At 46.0% G+C, this 17,462-nt stretch overlaps 1 protein-coding gene across 2 annotated transcripts in view; it reads right to left on the bottom strand.

Annotated features, from left to right (window-relative positions):
• SLC25A13 (solute carrier family 25 member 13) overlaps positions 1–13,186 on the bottom strand; it is a 231,539-nt gene extending 218,353 nt beyond the window's left edge. For both annotated transcript variants that reach the window (XM_070369817.1, XM_070369818.1), the window contains exon 1: positions 12,953–13,186. In XM_070369817.1, coding sequence (XP_070225918.1) covers positions 12,953–12,967 — 15 coding nt within the window. In that variant the 5' untranslated portion in view covers positions 12,968–13,186. The remainder of the gene's footprint in view (positions 1–12,952) is intronic.
• Positions 13,187–17,462: the final 4,276 nt, after the last annotated feature.

Raw genomic sequence — 17,462 nt, 5'->3', positions numbered from 1 at the left:
ATATACCTGTATTTGGAGACAGGATACTCATAGTAATTAAGGTAAACTGAGGTCATTAAAGTAGGCTTTAAGCCATTAAGACTGGTGTCCTTACAAGAAGCATAAATTAGGGCACAGACACAGAGGAAAGACCACGTCAAAACACGAGACAAAGGCCATCCATGAGCCAAGGAGGAAAGCCTCAGAAGAAACCAACCCTGCTACACCTTGATCTTGGACTCCTAGCCTTTAGGTTAGTGGGAAAATAAACTTCTGCTGTTTAGGCCACTCCGTCTGAGGTACTTTGTTTTGGCAGCCCCAGCCAACTAATACAGTATCACTGAATATAAACTCCTTATTCAAATGGCTCCAACAGGACCATTCTTTTATTTGTTTTGGATCCAGTTTCAAACACTGCATTTGGTTGTCATGTCTGTTTGGGAGCCTCCTTTATTTGAGCCTTCTCATTCATAAGACTGGCATTTTTAAAGTCAGACCAGAGGTCTTACGAAATGTCCTACTTTCTGGATATGTATAATTGTTTCCTCATGATTAGATTCACACGCAACCCTTTGGCAGGAAACCTCTAAAGGTCACGTTGTGTATTTTCCATCACATCACACCAGTGGTGCTCCATGCTAGCGTTTCCCTCTTCCCGGTAATGTTAAATTGGATCACAGATGGAAGACAAGTCCTCTGCTATAATGGTATCTTTTCCCCTTTATAGTTGGTAAGTAATTTATAAGGAAATACTCTTCCCTGGTGGTTCAGACGGTAAAGAATCTGCCTATAATGCAGGAGACCCAGGTTCCATCCCTGGGTTGCAAAGATCGCCTGGAAAGGGGAATGACTACCGCTCCAGTATTCTTGCCTGGAGAATCCCATGGACCGAGGAGCCTGTCAGGCTATACAGTTCATGGGGTCAGACACAACTGAGTGACTAACTCTTTCACTCTGAGACACAGAGAATCCCAATAATCTTTTACTGAAGAGTTTAGCATCCACTGAGGACATCTGCCTGAATCAATTATTACCTGCAGGTTGCCAAATAAATTTTTTTTCTAGTTCTATCATAACTTCTACTTTATCAGTTGGCATTGTTCAGAAAAAAAGAACTTCACCTCCCCATCTGCATCTCCCTTTGACTCTTCTTGAGGAAGAATAATCATCATGGAATGATGGACTTTTTAAAAAAAAATTCAGTATGCTACAATCCATTTTCAACTGATTTGCTTTTGTAGTCGTAAAACATCCATAAAAATTAACATTTTAAGTGTACAATTCAGTGGCATTGAGTACATTCACAATATACAATCAACAGCACTATCCGTTTCATCATCCCAAACACAAACTCCATACCCCTTTGATTACTATCCAGTTGCTTTTAATAACCACCATTTATTTTAACTGTGAGACACACTCATTGTAATACACATGATGTATACATATATATATGTGTATACAAACACACAGGCACGTGTGTGTGTGTTTAGAAGATGAATAAACGCAATGCACAGAAAAGAACAATTGTGAATATTAAAACCTAGCCAACTAAAATAAACCATTATGCAAAATGCTGGTGGATCAGGAAGGCAGTATCCAAACCCACTCACCAAACATAACAACAGAGGAAATAACCAGGAATTATGTGCCTCCTGGTGCGTGTATCCAATACCAAGGATCCAGTAACCTGAGAGAGACAGCCAGCAACCACCTAGGAAGTATTCCAGCCAAAAAATAAAAATAAATAAAACCTTAAACTCAATCAAGCGTCCACATCTAACTATCAATTGTCAGGAAACACTGGGGACAGAGGAACATGGGTGGGGGCGGGGGGGTGGTGCAGTCAGCAAAGTCCAAATTGTGCGAAACTACAGGAAGGATGACCCAATTCACTCATCAAATAAACTGCAGGCAGGCACACCAAAAGATGGGGAGCCAAACCTATAGATTCACAAGAGTTAAAAGACATATCGACCAAATGCCATGTGCAGACTGTCTGAATCTTTATTGGGACAAACCAACTGTGAAAACTGGGGCATGGGTTTTAACATCCTTACAGATACTCCAAGGAAAGAGAAAACACCATTAAGACGGTTTTCCCTAAAACTGAAGGAAAGAACTAAAAAAATAAAATAAAAATCTGCCCACCAATGGAGAGGAACGACAGGAAACATTCCTGCTTCTGACTGAGCTCTAAATTAAACAAACAAACAGCCACCCCCCCCCCTTTTTTTTCCTGCTACACTGTTGCCACAGCTTTATGGCAGGGAATCTGAACAGGGGTTGGACACGTCCCATTTATAATACAAACCGCTGTGAAGGGTATGAGAAGGGAACGGGCATGAGGTAACACTGGAAAAGTGAGACAACGGCCAAGACCGAGGAGGCGGAATCTGGCTAATGAGATTGCATTTTTATTCTCAGGACATCAGGCAGCCACACTGTGCAGCCAGGTAAACTCAAGACGGCCGTGCAGTACATTCGATATGTGCCTTGACAGGCCAGGCTGCCTGTGTGCAAGTCACAGCTCTGCCGCTTGAAAGCTGTGTGACCTGGGGCAAGTCACTGAATCTCTCTGTGCTTCGAGAGTTAACTGTTCTGCACAGACGAGTTGCCCCATCTGGGTAGTGGAGACAAGACAGGCAGTCACATGCCACGGGACTGCTCTGGAGACTACGTGACTTCACACGCGAAGCGCCTGGAACAGTGTTGGGCTTTTGTCAGCTGCTGCTGCCACTGCTATCTGCACGACCCTTCTGAACCTTACCTCTCTCCCTCAAATGAGCTAACGACACCTTCCCTGCTGTCTTGTAGATGATGATAAAGATCAAATAATGAAGCTTGGGTCTTCACATTATCTGGTCATTTTAATCTCTGTAGACTGTGAGGTCCTGAAAACAAGTCCAACAGCTTACTCGTTTAGGGAAGCCCAGCAATCAGTATAGGAAGCGGCGTATAGCTGGAATCAATAACACACTTGAATGCATTTTTTAAAGACTGTCAAGGGCTGGACCCAGGAACACAGGACTGCTCTGAATACGGATACAAGAGGCAGTTTTAGAAGCGTCCGTGACAATTTCAGGCACTCCAGAGTGGAGAGGAAAGTGAAGGGAAGAGACCAAAGGCAAAACCAGCTTAAAGCTACAGCCGTGCTGGAGCTCAAAAGGAACGAGGACCTGAAGCCAAAACACGCAGGAGACGAGACACACCTGCCCCAGGGACCCAGAAAGGTCTAAGTGAGCCATCTCTTTGCCCGTGTCCAGGTTCCCACCAGTGGTGTCTCTCCTGGCTGCCCACAAAGGTACTGAGTGAACTAAGCAGAAACTTTAACTAGCAGGAAAAGTTAAACTGCAGCTAAAGGTGAGGCGTGATCAAGAAAATGAATTCAACTCGAATAAACAGAGTCTGGAATATCTCTGAGACAGACAAGTTGAGATTTCCAACAAAAAGCCAAAAACGCAAGGCTGGTGCTTGAGAGAGCTGCCGTGGAGCCCCAGCGGTCAGAAGGCAGAGGATCTCAGGTGGAGGCCAGGGGGACACCAACATTTCAGAGTGGGGGAGTCAAGGGGAGCAGAAGGACAAAAAGAAGCTGGCCATGGAGAAGGGACCAGCGTAAGCTAAAGGGCCAGCCAAGAGAGGGCACGTCATGAAAGCTGACAGAAGGCATCCCAGGAGGGAAGGAGCAGGTCACGATCCTGTGAGGTCAGAGATAAAGGACAGCATGCCAACAGTTTCAGAACAGAGATCACTGGTGACTCTTAGAAGAGAATGCCAAAAAATAGAACAGGCATAAGTTTATTTTCAAGGACTTTAAGTACAAGTAGGCAGCAAAGAAATGGAGACGGTCATAACCCTTAAATAGGCTTCCCTGGTGGCTCGGATGGTCAAGAATCCAATGTAGAAGACCTGGTTTCAATCCCTGGGTTGGGAAGATCTTCTGGAGGAGGAAACGGCAACCCACTCCAGTACTCTTGCCTGGGAAATCCCATGGACAGAGGAGCCTGGCGAGCTACAGTCTATGGGGTCGAGAAGAGTCGGACACCACTGAGCGGCTTTCACTGACTGATTGACTGATAACCTTTAAATAGTAATTCAGAGACGTGTTCTAAAATTATACACTGGCACTGGTGGAATCCAAATTTGCCCAAAGAATCCAAAATTTTATATTGGATTTTATCACCATGGATTTAATTCTGCAAAAATTGAATTGATTTACAACCAAATCGAAAGACACCGTACCCTTAGTTTAGAAAGGCAGCTACATTTAATAACACAGTGACAAGAGGTCCAGACCAATATTCTGGGAACTTTAATGCACATACAGTACCCCTGGGAGCTATTTAAAATGCAGATCCTGAAGCCACAGAGTCTTTGTCCTGGGATGAGTGTACAGATGCTGCAATTCTAACAAGCTCCTGCGTAAAACCAATGCTTTTCATCCTTGGACCATAAACTTCCAATCGCCAGACTCCAGGAAGACCACTAAAGAGAATTTGGTCTCTTTAGGCAGACAGCCTGCCTAGCCATTACTAGACAGACTGCCTAGCAGTCTAGACAGACTAGACATTACTAGACAGACTGCCTAGCCATTACTAGATGACTACTTAGTAGATCACGAGCTTAAGAAAGCACACCATCTTCTGTTCAAGTAGGTCAAATGATATATGTGCGTGTGCTCAGTCACTCAGTCGTGTCTGACTCTTTCCGACCCCATGGACTGTAATCCACCAGGCTCTTCTGTCCATAGGATTTCCCAGGCAAGAATACTATAATGGGTTGCCATTTCCTTCTCCAGGGTATCTTCCCAACCCAAGGACTGAACCTGGGTCTTTTGCATTGGCAGGTGGATTCATTACCACTGAGCCACCTGGGAAGACCCAAGTAATATCTATCAATACATCCCCAGTTTTCGGTTCGGTGGAAATGTCCCACAGTCTCCAATAGATATCACTTGACAGTTCTACAGCGGTTCATAGTCCTCAAATGCTTTCCCACATTGTATTTCATTTGCTCCTCACAGGCCTTGTTTCCCACAGAGGGACACTGAGCACCAGAGAAGTCAGACTTTATGTTCTCACCATCCGTGGAAGCACTGGACTGGTAACCTCGGTTTTCCTGCCTTCCAGTCCAAAGCTCTCTCACTCAACTACTGATTTTAAAAAGTTCTTGAAGCTTTTCCCAACTGAGACAGTGGTGCTGACTGAGCAGTTGGGGGTTCTCTGCATCTCAGACTACAACCGTGCCCAGGGTCAGACGGATACAAATCATGTCAAACTCAGAAAAACTACCAAAGGTACACTTAGGTCTAAAAGCCCCGTTCAAATCAGACTTATGACAAGGTTCAGGACATGCGTCCTCAAAATCTGGTACATTCAGTATCTCGAGCTGAAGGAGTTTAAGAAAACAGCAGAAAGGGGAAGGTCATCTGACCTTCTGCCCAACCCCACCTTCTTTCCTGAAACAGGTCATAAATTCTCCTGCAGAGAATACCACCCCTGTACCAGGAGGAGGGAAGACAACCTTCTCATCAAAGATGGGCAAGTTAGGGCTCAGAAACTCACACACACAGACATTGTTAAACTCACCCTTACCTTCCCAGTTACTTCTTCCCCATTTACTACCCCTAGTGCAAACCCCTTTGTCTTGCCACCTCTTTACAAATTTATTTTTCACTGTCCAAAGGATTTTAAAGCTTTCTGCTCTGGTCACTTTCACTTCTTGTGCGGGTTCTCAGGTACACACAAAAATTCAACAAAATGTGTATGCTTTTTTTTTGTTCATCTGCCCTCGTCATTTTAATTTTCAGCTCCAGCCAGGAACCCTAAGAGAAGTGAGAGAAACTTTCTCTTCCCCTACACTTACTTAGACAATTTTCTTACAAATTGTACCGTCTTATGCAAAAGATATTTTACCATAAAACAGTAAGTGGATCTTGAAATATCTGACTTTCATATCAAGTCAACAGTTTTCAGGGAAAACATGTGGAAACTCTGACTACATGTGGAAATCAAGACAAAGCTACTAGCCTAATAACAGTCATTAAATAGAGTGGTTTATTTAGGTTAAATTGCTAAGAATTTCAACACTGCCAACTTTGCTATGTTGTCAGCACCTAAAGTCAAAAGGAACCATCCAGGCCTATTTTCACTCATGCAACTACACGGCAAATTCCCAAAGGAAATGGTAAGCACGAGTACTCTATCTTTTAAATGTTTCCAACCAACAAACCAGACCACCACTCTACAAGCTAGTCACTGGGGATAATTCTAAGCTAGGAGACCAGAGCCGCCATTGATGGGGTCGACTTGACCCAACAAGAGGGTCTGGTAAAATGGGCATGGAAAACAAGGTTTGCTCAGTTGCTATCAAGTACTGTGCCAAGGGAATTACATCACTGTGACAAGGGCATGTCCTCCTTACTCCCAAGAAGCAAGAACACCAGCAGGCTCACACATGCCTCTGTTCCAAGACCCACCCAAAGGCATCCGAGAAAACATGGCGGGAAGCACAGGTGTTCATGAGGCGGCAAATGCCAAGCAGGGGGAGTAGGAACGGACCATGCCCAGCAGACCTAAACCTCACAGACAGTGGGGAATACAGGAAGGAATGCTTCCCTGTAACTCAACAAAAGCAGAGGCTGCTCACAGGACAAAAGGTCAAAGAGGCGGGAGGAGTCAAGACTTCCTCCAGCAATCTTAGAAAAGAACTTGATATCCAAGAAGACCGGCTGGATCTTCTTACCCTGCACACCGGCTTTCAGCACTTCCCACCCCTCTCCTCACCCCCAGCTCTCTATATGCTAAACAACACTCGTACAGCCCCGTGACCCAACACGAACAATACGTGGGCACCCAACGAGGGCAGCCAGGAAAAAGGCTGCAAGACCAGCGTTACAGTCCTCTTTGCAACATTTCCCCCACAAGCACCTACACTGATAAAGAAAGCCACCGAGACCTCACCGGGGACAAAAGGAGCTTGGCATCAATTTGGTGATAAAACCTATATTCTAGGATAATTACAAACTATATACACTTGATGCCTAAGCACGAAGGCAAAATGGGGCGGGACTGGAAAGAGCTTGTCAAGAAAGGACTTGTAGGGATCCCTGCATATCCTTCCTCTGAAATGACACTCTAGGGATTAGGGATTTACATTGCTCTCACTGCATTCCTTCCTTATTCCAAGGAACCACCAGAGGATCAACTGAAGCAAAAAGCAGGAAAAACAGCCTAGAGCTGTGGCTGGCAACCTCAGAAGCATATTTGATTCACTTGGAGAGCATTCAAAAAACCTTGGGGTTCAGGCCACACCTAAGTCCAACTGAATCAGAACTTCTAGGTGAGACCCAGGTCTACAACAGTGCAAAGGAGTTTCAATTAGAGAATCAATTACAGCCCGTCCTAGGACTCCATTTCTTCATCTGGTAAAAGGGAACAGGATTAATGAAGGGAGGAGTAAGGAACACTGTGTTACATAAACTGAAGGCCAATCCAGCGCCATCAATTTAAAAATCCCTAAATCCAAACATCAAACATCGATGGAAGCACAGAAACTTACCATCATGGCAGCATAAAAACAACTCACACATTCTTTCCTTCCTGCCCAGTACAAAAACTGGTCTGTTTTATCGTAACAGTATCATACCACCTAGCAGTTTTTACCATGAGGGAAAGAAAAGCTTCAACCTGAAGAATATCCTTAATAAACTCAATCACATTTTATCCTCAATAACCAATCTCGGAAGAAGGTATTACTATCAATGAGAAGCATGAAAAACACGGAGGTCATATATATAGCCCAAGTCCTAATTAGTGAACAATGGGTTAAAATTTCTACCTGGTATATGAAGAGGTGACAGCTGTGCAATTCCATGAACATGCAAAACACCACTAACCCTACATTTTGAATGGGTGACTTGAATGGCATATGACCGATGCCTCAACAAAGCTGGTTTTTTAAAAAGGCATGTGACAATTTCTGACCTATGCACTCTTGTCCAAAAGCCACTTAAAAATCAGCACATGTGTGTGCATGCATGCTAACTCACTTCAGTTGTGTCCAACTCTTTGCAACTGGACTGCAGCCTGTCAGGCTCCTCTGTCCATGGGATTCTCCAGGCAAGAATACTGGACTGGGTCGCCATGCCCTCCTCCAGGGGATCTTCCCAACACAGGGATCGAACCCCCATCTTTTTTGTCTCCTGCATTGGCAGGCGGGTTCTTTACCACTAGCGCCAACTGGGAAACCCGCCAAGAATATACTGAGTGCCAACGCATTTTATAGATACAAACCACTGGATTGGGAAGGTACGTATGTCCATAATCGTTAGTATGTGAATTCTCACATGCAAAGAGAACTCTTTTTAAGGCCTAGGAAGGTGAGGCAGAGACTCTGAGCACAGAATGCCAGGTTTTAAATCCAAGCTGCAAGGCTTATTCTCTCTACAACCATGAGGAAACTACGTAACCTCTCTGCAACTCAGTTTTCCCACCTGTAAAATGAGGACAAAGCAGACCACAGCTGCTGCTTGGTATTATGAAGAATAATGGAATTATTATTTGTAAAGTGCTTGGAAAGTGCCTGGCACACAGTAAGCACTGTGGAAGTGGTTCTCAAAAATAAAAGTCTGGTTTACAGTTACAAGACCAAAATAAAAGTCTGAAGAAAAAAGAGGCATCTAATTTCCCCTCCCAAGTCATCTCCCCTGCCCATAAACGCCACTCTCCAGTATGCTAAGCTACCAGGCAGACAATCTGGTGGACAGGTTAAGAGCACAGACTCTGGAGCCAGGCTGGCTGATTTGAACCCCAGCTCCTTTTTAATTCTCAGGTCTTAGGCCACTTACGTCACCCCTTGGTGTCCAGAGTGTTCATCTATAAACCAGAAATGATACTTTGTAACTCATAAGAATGTTAAAGGTCTTAAACAATTTTATTAATGCTTATATAATAGGTCTTGTGCTTAGTTGCTCAGTCGAGTCTGACTCATTGCGACCCCACGGACTGTAGCCTACCAGGTTCCTCTGTCCATGGGGATTCTCCAGGCAAGAATACTGGAGTGGGTTGCCATGCCCTCCTCCAGGGGATCTTCCCAACCCAAGGATTAAACCCAGGTCTCCTGCACTGTAGGCGGATTCTTTACCAGCTGAGCCACAAGGGAAGCCCAAGTTGGCAGCCTATCTCTTCTCCAGGGGATCCTCCCAACCCAGGAATTGAACAGGGATCTCCTGTATTGCAGGCAGATTCTCTACCAGCTGAGCTACCAGGGAAGCTCATTAATGCTTATTAATAACAGTCTTGTTAATGCTTATCATTAAGTCTTATTAAGTCATTTAATAATGTTTTTCTTTATTACCTCACTTAATACTGAATCTTGGGCTTCTCTTGTGGTTAAGAATCCAGCCTGCCAATGCAGGAGACACAGATTCCATCCCTGGTCCAGGAATCCTACATATCTCATGGCAACTAAGCCCTCGCACCACAGCTAAAACCCACATGCCCTAGCGCCCATGCCCTGCGACAAGAGAAGCCAGTGCAATGAGAAGCCCGTGCACCTCAAAGAAGAGTAGCCCCTGTTCACGGCAACTAGAGAAAGCCCAAGTGCAGCACCAAAGACCCAGTACAGACAAAAATAAATTAATTAATGAATTTTAAAAAAAACTGAATCTCACATCTAGTCAATGTTGTCAGCTACTCTCCTATTTAATTTATTACCTGTTATCCCCTAAATGCAGCAGGTACTCTCACTTCTCTGTCTTTCAGTTGCTATTTCCTGTGCCTGATGTGATCTCCCCTCTTCCTCCAACCACTCCTTCTGAACCACTACTACCTTGGAGAAGTCCCCCCCTCCCCACCCCTCGGGAGGGAAACAGGCTCCTTCTCTGATGCTCCTATTAGCTCTTGTTATGGCACTATTACTCTGATGCTGGGAGGGATTGGGGGCAAGAGAAGAAGGGGACGACAGAGGATGAGATGGCTGGATGGCATCACTGACTCGATGGACGTGAGTCTCAGTGAACTCCGGAGTTGGTGATGGACAGGGAGGCCTGGCATGCTGCGATTCATGGGGTTGCAAAGAGTCGGACACGACTGAGCGACTGATCTGATCTGATCTGATGGCACTATTCTTACTTGGGCCAATAATCCAAAAAATTAAGAATAAGTAAGTGGTCAAGAGATCAACAAGTTGCTAGATGTGGCTAAATTTCATCCAGAAAATATCAAATTTGCTCAAATATTCAAATGATTCACCACAGTGAGTGCTGGAATTCACCTGCAAGTATTGAGTTTCAGATTCTGGGCCCAATTTCTTAGATATTCCATTGAGATGAGATTCTCTCCCTAGACAGGCTCCTCAAGTTTTAAGAGGGGATGTCAATCCTATCCCTAGATAAGATTACTAAGTCTACAGACTTGTGTTCAATATGGAATATCTGTGCTCCACGAAAAAGCAAAGAGCATGGTCTTTAACTCAGGCTGCACAGCACTGCCTAATAGTGAACAAAATCAAGAAGCGTCCAAAGGTAATAAATAAGGGGCACTCCTGGACTAAGGTGGACCAGCACAGCTCATCTTTTAAGACTACAATTAGGCCTCCCTCGTGGCTCAGACGGTAAAGAATCTGCCTGCAATGCAGGAGACCCGGGTTCAATGCCTGGGTTGGGAAGATCCCCTGGAGAAGGGAATGGCAACCCACTCCAGTATTCTTGCCTGGAGAATTCCATGGACAGAGGAGCATGGCGGGCTACAGTCCATGGGGTTGCAGGGTCAGAAACGACTGAGCAACTAACACACACACACAAAGACTACATTTACTGCACTGCCCTTGTGCTAGAATGAGAGACACTATAAGAAATGGCCTTCTGGAATCCACAAACGTGTGTGTGTGGTTATGAGGCAGTTTTGAATGCAGTTTGCACACTGCTTATAAAAAGAAATGGGGAGAAACTGCCCTCAGAGAGCAGAAAAAGGGGACCTCTCTCCCAAGTAACTGACCTCACTGATCGCTTCCTCTTTGCTTTGGCTGCTAGAAGGTTCAGTCACCTCTAGCAAGCACCCACATCCTTATTGTCTATTAACCTTAGTCCTTGTTTCATCTTTGCCTTCTCTCTGTTTTTCTCATCTACTCTGACTTGATTTTGACATGTCTTGCTGGTTTATAAATATATGTATATATGATGTCAGCCATAAGAAATCCTTAAAAGAGGCAAGTTTAGATGAATAAATAAATAAAAACACAAGTTTGCAAAGAGTAAAAATGAAATGATTCATTTTCCCTGACTCTCACTACTTGGCTAAAATTCAACTGCCCTTATTGATATGATGTGACAGTTTAATAAAAATACAACCCAAAAGTTAAGCCTGTTTCCACGTCATATATTTCATTTCATACGAGTTAACCAGTATTATACTCCATCTACATGCCTACCCCTCCATTTAAGTTCCTCACTCTATCTCCAAACTAAGTAAAATTCATCTACAGAAGTAAAAATGACAGTAAAGTATGGGTATCTACTCCGACCTACTCTCCTGAAAGAAGTCACCTGGAGGGAACATAATTGTTCCCTTGTACTCTGATTGCATGTAAATTTAATGCAAAGAAAAGGTCAGAAGTTGTTAGGTTGGAAAGGGCTAAATGTAGGCTCCAAAATGAATCCCAGTGATTCTCAGAGAGTCTACCTAAAACAGCTGTATATGTACATGGGTCTGCTCATGTATACTCAGAGTGCTCTTCTTAGGATGGAACCTGGAGTAATTACAGAAAAGAAAAGGGCCACTTAGGCCACATAATCTAGAAACACCAAAAAGCCTGCAGATTTGGGGAGGCCTGGAGAAACTTAAGTCATAGAACAGCATTTAAATATATTTGTCTGCTTACAATTTCCATTGCAAATGTGATTAGTTTGCACGAATAAATAGGAATATGATGTGTTGGCCATGTTTTCCTCTTGAGGGTTATCACAGAGTTTTGATTAAGGACAAATGTCTGAAATGTTGGGTATATTTAAGTTCACGACACTTAAAATGAGCTAGGAAGTTGTACAGGCTTGATTAAAGGGCTGCCTTCGTGAACTTAAAATTAAAAGCAATAAATTCCAATGAGTCAAGTGATTGGGACTAAATATGGTATTCTGCCAAAAAAGTTGAAATGGAGTCCAGAGACTGAAATGGTGCCCAGGTTTCAAGAAACGGTGAAAGAGGAAAGGTCAAGCTGTCCGAGTTGCCTTTCCTCTGGGTTAGTGAAGGAGTACCATTATGCAGAACTCCTTTTAAGTAGAACTTCACAGGAGTTACAGGCTCCCAGGACAATCTGTTTTGTCATTTCTATAAAGAAGCCTCTCAAACGCTCAGAGGCCGGTGTGTTAAGTGTTGTCAGATGCTCAGAGCAGAGAGAAGGATGAGAAGAGGGGGCGTGGGGAGCGGAGGTATTCTGGAGTTTTTATGCACAAGCGCGCTGGCCAACTCCAGCAGTCTCCAAAACGGAAGTCAAGGTGACTTCCCCAGCCGCGGGAGGGCGGAGCCTTTGAAACCTAATAGGATCATGCTTCGGCGCCGGCTGTGCCCCCGGGAAGCTTCAGGTCGGGTCAACAACAACCGGGGTCACGAGCAGGAGCGCACTGGGGTGGCCGAGGGGACCTGCTGACCCGGAGCCCTCTCCCACCCCGGGACGCCATCGCGCCCGCTCTTCTGCTCTTCTTCACCGGCCTTGGCTCAGCCCGCCGCGCGCCCGCTAGGCACCGACTCCCAGGCCCGGTCAAGTGGGAGGGTCCAGCCGGCAAAGTTCCCGCGGCAACGTCGGGCCCTGGGCCCCGCAATCGCCGCTTGTGCTGGCCGGGAGGGACGGCGACCTCCCTCCTCCCGCTGCTGCAAGGTGGAACAGCCGCCGTGCGCCCCTTTCTGTTTCCTTTCCCTGTTGCACCAACCGAGCACGTGAACGCCAGGGCCCCTCGCGGCCCCCGGCCGACGCTTACCTTGGCGGCCGCCATGCTTCGCCCTGGGTGCGGGCAGCTGCGGGCTGCAGGACGCTCTCACTGGCTCGCCGGCGCTGCGGACCTGGGCAGCTCACTTCCCGTCCCGACGGCGGCGAGGGCGGCGATACAGCCCGGCAGCGTGCGCGCCCGGCCTGCTTCCCCACGCCCTCCTGCCGGCGCGGGTCATGCGGGCGCTGCCAGCCCATTGGCTGGGCCTGGCCGGGGCTGCCGGGTCGCGCGTGATCCGGACGGCCTCTGCCCTGCTGCGGGGCGGGCCCGGGTCTGGGGGCGGCGGACTGGCCCCGCGCACGTGACCCCGGCTGCGCTGTCCAGCATGGCGACCTCTGCAGCGGGGGGCCGGCAGGCGGTGGCCGGGTTCACGACCGTCTTTTGCGAGCAGGTGGCCTCGCGAGGGAAGCTGTTGGCTTCCGCTGCTCTCAGGGGCTGCTCCAGGGCCTCCAGACCCACAGGCAGGACACACAGCTGGGGAAGTTGAGAACTGACATTAGGTCCCAGGTTTATCCAGGTGTTCCCTGTCGGTTCCCTTTCAGAGGGGCTCCCCTCTGGGGTGGGGGGTGGGGGGGACGTCGTTTAAGAGATCCCGAAGCATTGACTAGTCGATGGAAATAGGAAAGTAATGTCTCTGGCAGACCTAGTTTTAGGTCAAATCTAGCTCAGTCGAAGTACCAAACAGCTGTGTGTATAAGTGCAGAACTCACATGTGCTGGGGCCACTTTATTTGCACCCTACATAGTAGGATGGCAGAGATCAAAGAACCCCCCCCCCAAATAGGCCCTACTGAAAGAAACAGGTTAAATTTTAATGTAAAAATAGAATGTGTAACCCCCAGAGGTCTTTCTCTTTATAAGAATTTCATTCAGTTACCTCTGCTACCAAAATTTATAATTAAGGCAATGGTGATCAGTGAAAAGGGCTTTAAATGTTTTGTAGATTATGGATATAACCTAGGAACAAAAGTGGTTTTTACCAGTCATTTTCATTAATTAACACTGATTAAGTGTCTGCTGCTTGCCAGGCACTGTGTTAGGTGCTAGGAACACCAAAATGACTTGAGAAATGGTTCCAGCCCTTAAAGAGCTTAAGGGCTAGCGGGAAAGCTGGCACATAAACACTTAACGTCCATATAACCTGTCAAGGCAGCAACCCAAGGACTATGGGATCACTGAAGACTGAAGACTGGGGAAACCTCTTAGAGGAGATGATGCCTAGACTGAATGCACTAAAGTAGCTGTGAATTAGCCCAGTGAAGTGGAGGGAGAAGGTTTTCCAGCCAGAGAAAATAAGGAGGAGAGGACACCCAGAAATTACTGAGGAAACAGAACAAGTTATGAAAGTGATGGGTCGTGGAAGGTAAGGAGCTGTGGAACTGCTGGAAGAAGAGTCTGGACAGGCAGGTTGGGACCATTCATGGAGGGTGCTGGGTGCCATGGTGAAGGGTGTGCGCCTTAACTGAAGGCCTTTAAGAGAGGTGGCATGGCCAGGATTGCAATGTCGATGGATCCTGCTTGAGGTTCGAAGGACGGGGTAAGGCCACACTGTTGGGATACTCAGATAAGACGGACTGAGGACTTGAAACCAGAGATGGGATAGGGCTAGAGGAAGGAATAGGAGGTAAAATTAGTCAGTGTGGTGAGAGAGAAAGGAAGTCACCCTGTCTTGCACATTGGGCCCTGGTGTAGATGTTGGAAAGACGCCAGAGATAACAGGTAATAAATACATGAGTAATACAGGAGTGTTTTGAAGTGTGTGCCTCTTGTCTGTAAGGACAGTGTATGTGAAATACACTGAATTATACTGTAAAAGACAAACATTTCAAAAGGGAGTGATTGATTACGAGATTCTAGAGAGGTTTAACAAAGACTGGAACGACTCGAATGTGTTTAATAGGCAACAGAGAAAGACCAGGCAAGGAGTTAAAGAATAGAGACAAAAGCAAAACCAGGAGAAATGATAGTGAAACGGATAGCAGAGGACGAGTCTACAGCTCATGCACAGTGGTGGTCCTGGCTGCTGTAAAGAGTTTTTAAAATGTACAGAGAAAATACAACCTCATGGAACCAAGATCACATCATATACTGTATACTATTTTAAAAGGCATCACTGAAGCTCTCTGTTTATAATACAGTGAACTTTAAACAAATTTAAATGTGGTATTTTTCTGGAAATCTCGGAAAATTCAGAAAATCATAGTAATGACAAAGTCACTCATATTTCTTGTATCAGAGTTAGCTACTGTTAACATATTACTGTTATATTCTTCGAAACAATGTGTTCATGTAAAGAGTCATTTTTTTAAATTTAAATACAAGGACTCATACTCTATGTAATTTTTTTTATGTCCACTTTAACAAAGCAAAGACATACTGGGTGTTTACAGTAACAAGTTTATTCTCTCCCCATTATGGAGGTCAGAATTCCAGAATGAGTCCTAAGGGGCTAAACCAAGGTGGAAGGGTTGGGTTCCCTCCAGAAGGTTGAAGGGAGTATCTGTTTCTTTGCCTTTTCCAGGGGGCCCATGGCCCCTCCTCCATCTTCAAAGCCAGCTCACAAACATCTCTCTGAACTCCACTTCCCTCACATTTCCTCTTCTGTCGTGATCTCCCTCTGCCTCTTGCTCATAAGGACACGATGCTGTGCTGTGCTCAGTCGCTCAGCAGCCTCTGACTCTTTGCGACCCCATGGACTGTAGCCCGCCAGGCTCCTCTATCCATGGGAGTCTCCAGGTAAGAATAGTGGAGTGGGTTGCCATGACCTCCTCCAGGGGATCTTCCCAACCCAGGGATCAAACCCAGGTCTCCCACATCGCAGACAGATTCTTTACTGTCTGAGCCACCAGGGAAGCCATAAGGACACTGACGATGGCATTTGGGATCCACCCGGATAAGCCAGGATAATCTACCTCCATATCTTTAACACAATGGCATCTGCAAAAAGAATCTCTGTCATATAAGGTAATATTCATAGGCTCCAGAGGTTAGGATGCAGACATCTGGGGGAACCGTTCGTCTGCCTACCAAACCTACCACACTCTGGATGCAAATATAACCACATATGAATAAAAATGTATTTCCACTTACAGCTGGAGTCAGACTCAGTCCATTAAGCTTTCTCCCTCCTAGAATTCCTCTAGAAAATGAGAGACTTTGGAAAAATTAAACTGTCACAAGCCCTGAAATATTGAAGGAGGCTCCCTGTCTTCCACATGACCTGTCAACAATGGGAAGCATGATCTGAGAGGATGAAGTGTAAGTTGACCGGTCACCAGCTGCTTTGTCTTGTCCTGACAGCCGCCCTCCCCATAAGTGATTCAGGCCATTCTTGTCCCTATCCCCACACCACCCTCTCCCCTACCACTTAAAAGTAGCTGGTGCTGAATTTTGACTGAAGGGGCCCTGTTACGGGTTGTGTCTTCCTCCAGTCCTAATCACCCTGACCTCAGAAAATGACTTATTTTGAAACTGAAGATGTAATTAGTAAAGATGAGGTCATACTGGAGCATGGTGGGCCCTTAACCCACCGTGACTGGTGTCCCTATAAGAAGACACAGAAACACACCAGGAGGAGCCACGTGACGTAAAGGCAATGACGAGAGGCAGCTGCAAGCCAGGGGACAGCAAGGGGCAACAGCCACCACCAGAAGCTAAGAGGCTAGAAGAGATGCTAACCAGAGTCTCAAGAGGGCCCATGGCCCTGCCAACACCTTAATTTGGGATTTCTAGCCTCCAGAACCAAGAAAGAATACAATTCTGTTGTTTGAAGCCCCCCGAGTTTGTGGAACTTTATCATGGGAGCCCAAGGAAACAGATACAGAGCCCAAAGCCACCTACGTGTTGGACCAGATGCCAACATGGCCTGTTGGGAAAGCGGCCAACCCAAACCACGGTGAAACTCGAGGGCTGACAACATGAGCTCAAGCCCTGGGGTTCAGAAGAGTGAGTGGTGTGTCCTGTTCTGAGCTTTCACCTTCCTCAGAGTGGCGGTGCTTTGCACATGCACCTTGAGCTTGCCCTTTAAACCATCTGGTTTTCCCCAGCTCCACTAAAACAAACAAGCAAATAAAAGACATCACTCTCCCTGTGAGCATGTTCCTAGATTAGACTGCAGGAAAGGGTATCCTGCGAGAATGCTTGCAAAGCGCCTCATCTACCAATAAGTTGGGGCATATAACTGAGAATTATAATAATGATCTTTTGTGTGGATGGCGTGTTACAAAGGTAATGCTAGGGATGGTAAAAAGCATATGTGACAGAGTGAAAGGAGTACCATGAAATAAGTAAATGAAGAGCTCCCAATGAACCGCTCTCAGCGGTTGCAGCTGAGTCTCGCCAGCTCAAGGACACAGAGAATCCCTCTGTTGCAGTCATCTGTCTTTGGGATCCTGCCAAGTGTCAAATCAAGCATGATAAGCCTTTCCTGAGCATGGGCAGAAGGTAGGTCGGGAATGAACATGATCTAGCTTCTTAGTAGATCCAAAGGAGAAAAGCTGTGT

The sequence above is a fragment of the Bos mutus genome, chromosome 4 (assembly GCF_027580195.1).
Source record: "Bos mutus isolate GX-2022 chromosome 4, NWIPB_WYAK_1.1, whole genome shotgun sequence".
NCBI lineage: Eukaryota > Metazoa > Chordata > Mammalia > Artiodactyla > Bovidae > Bos > Bos mutus.
Note: the sequence above shows the minus strand (reverse complement) of the source record. Positions and strands in the feature narration are given on the sequence as shown.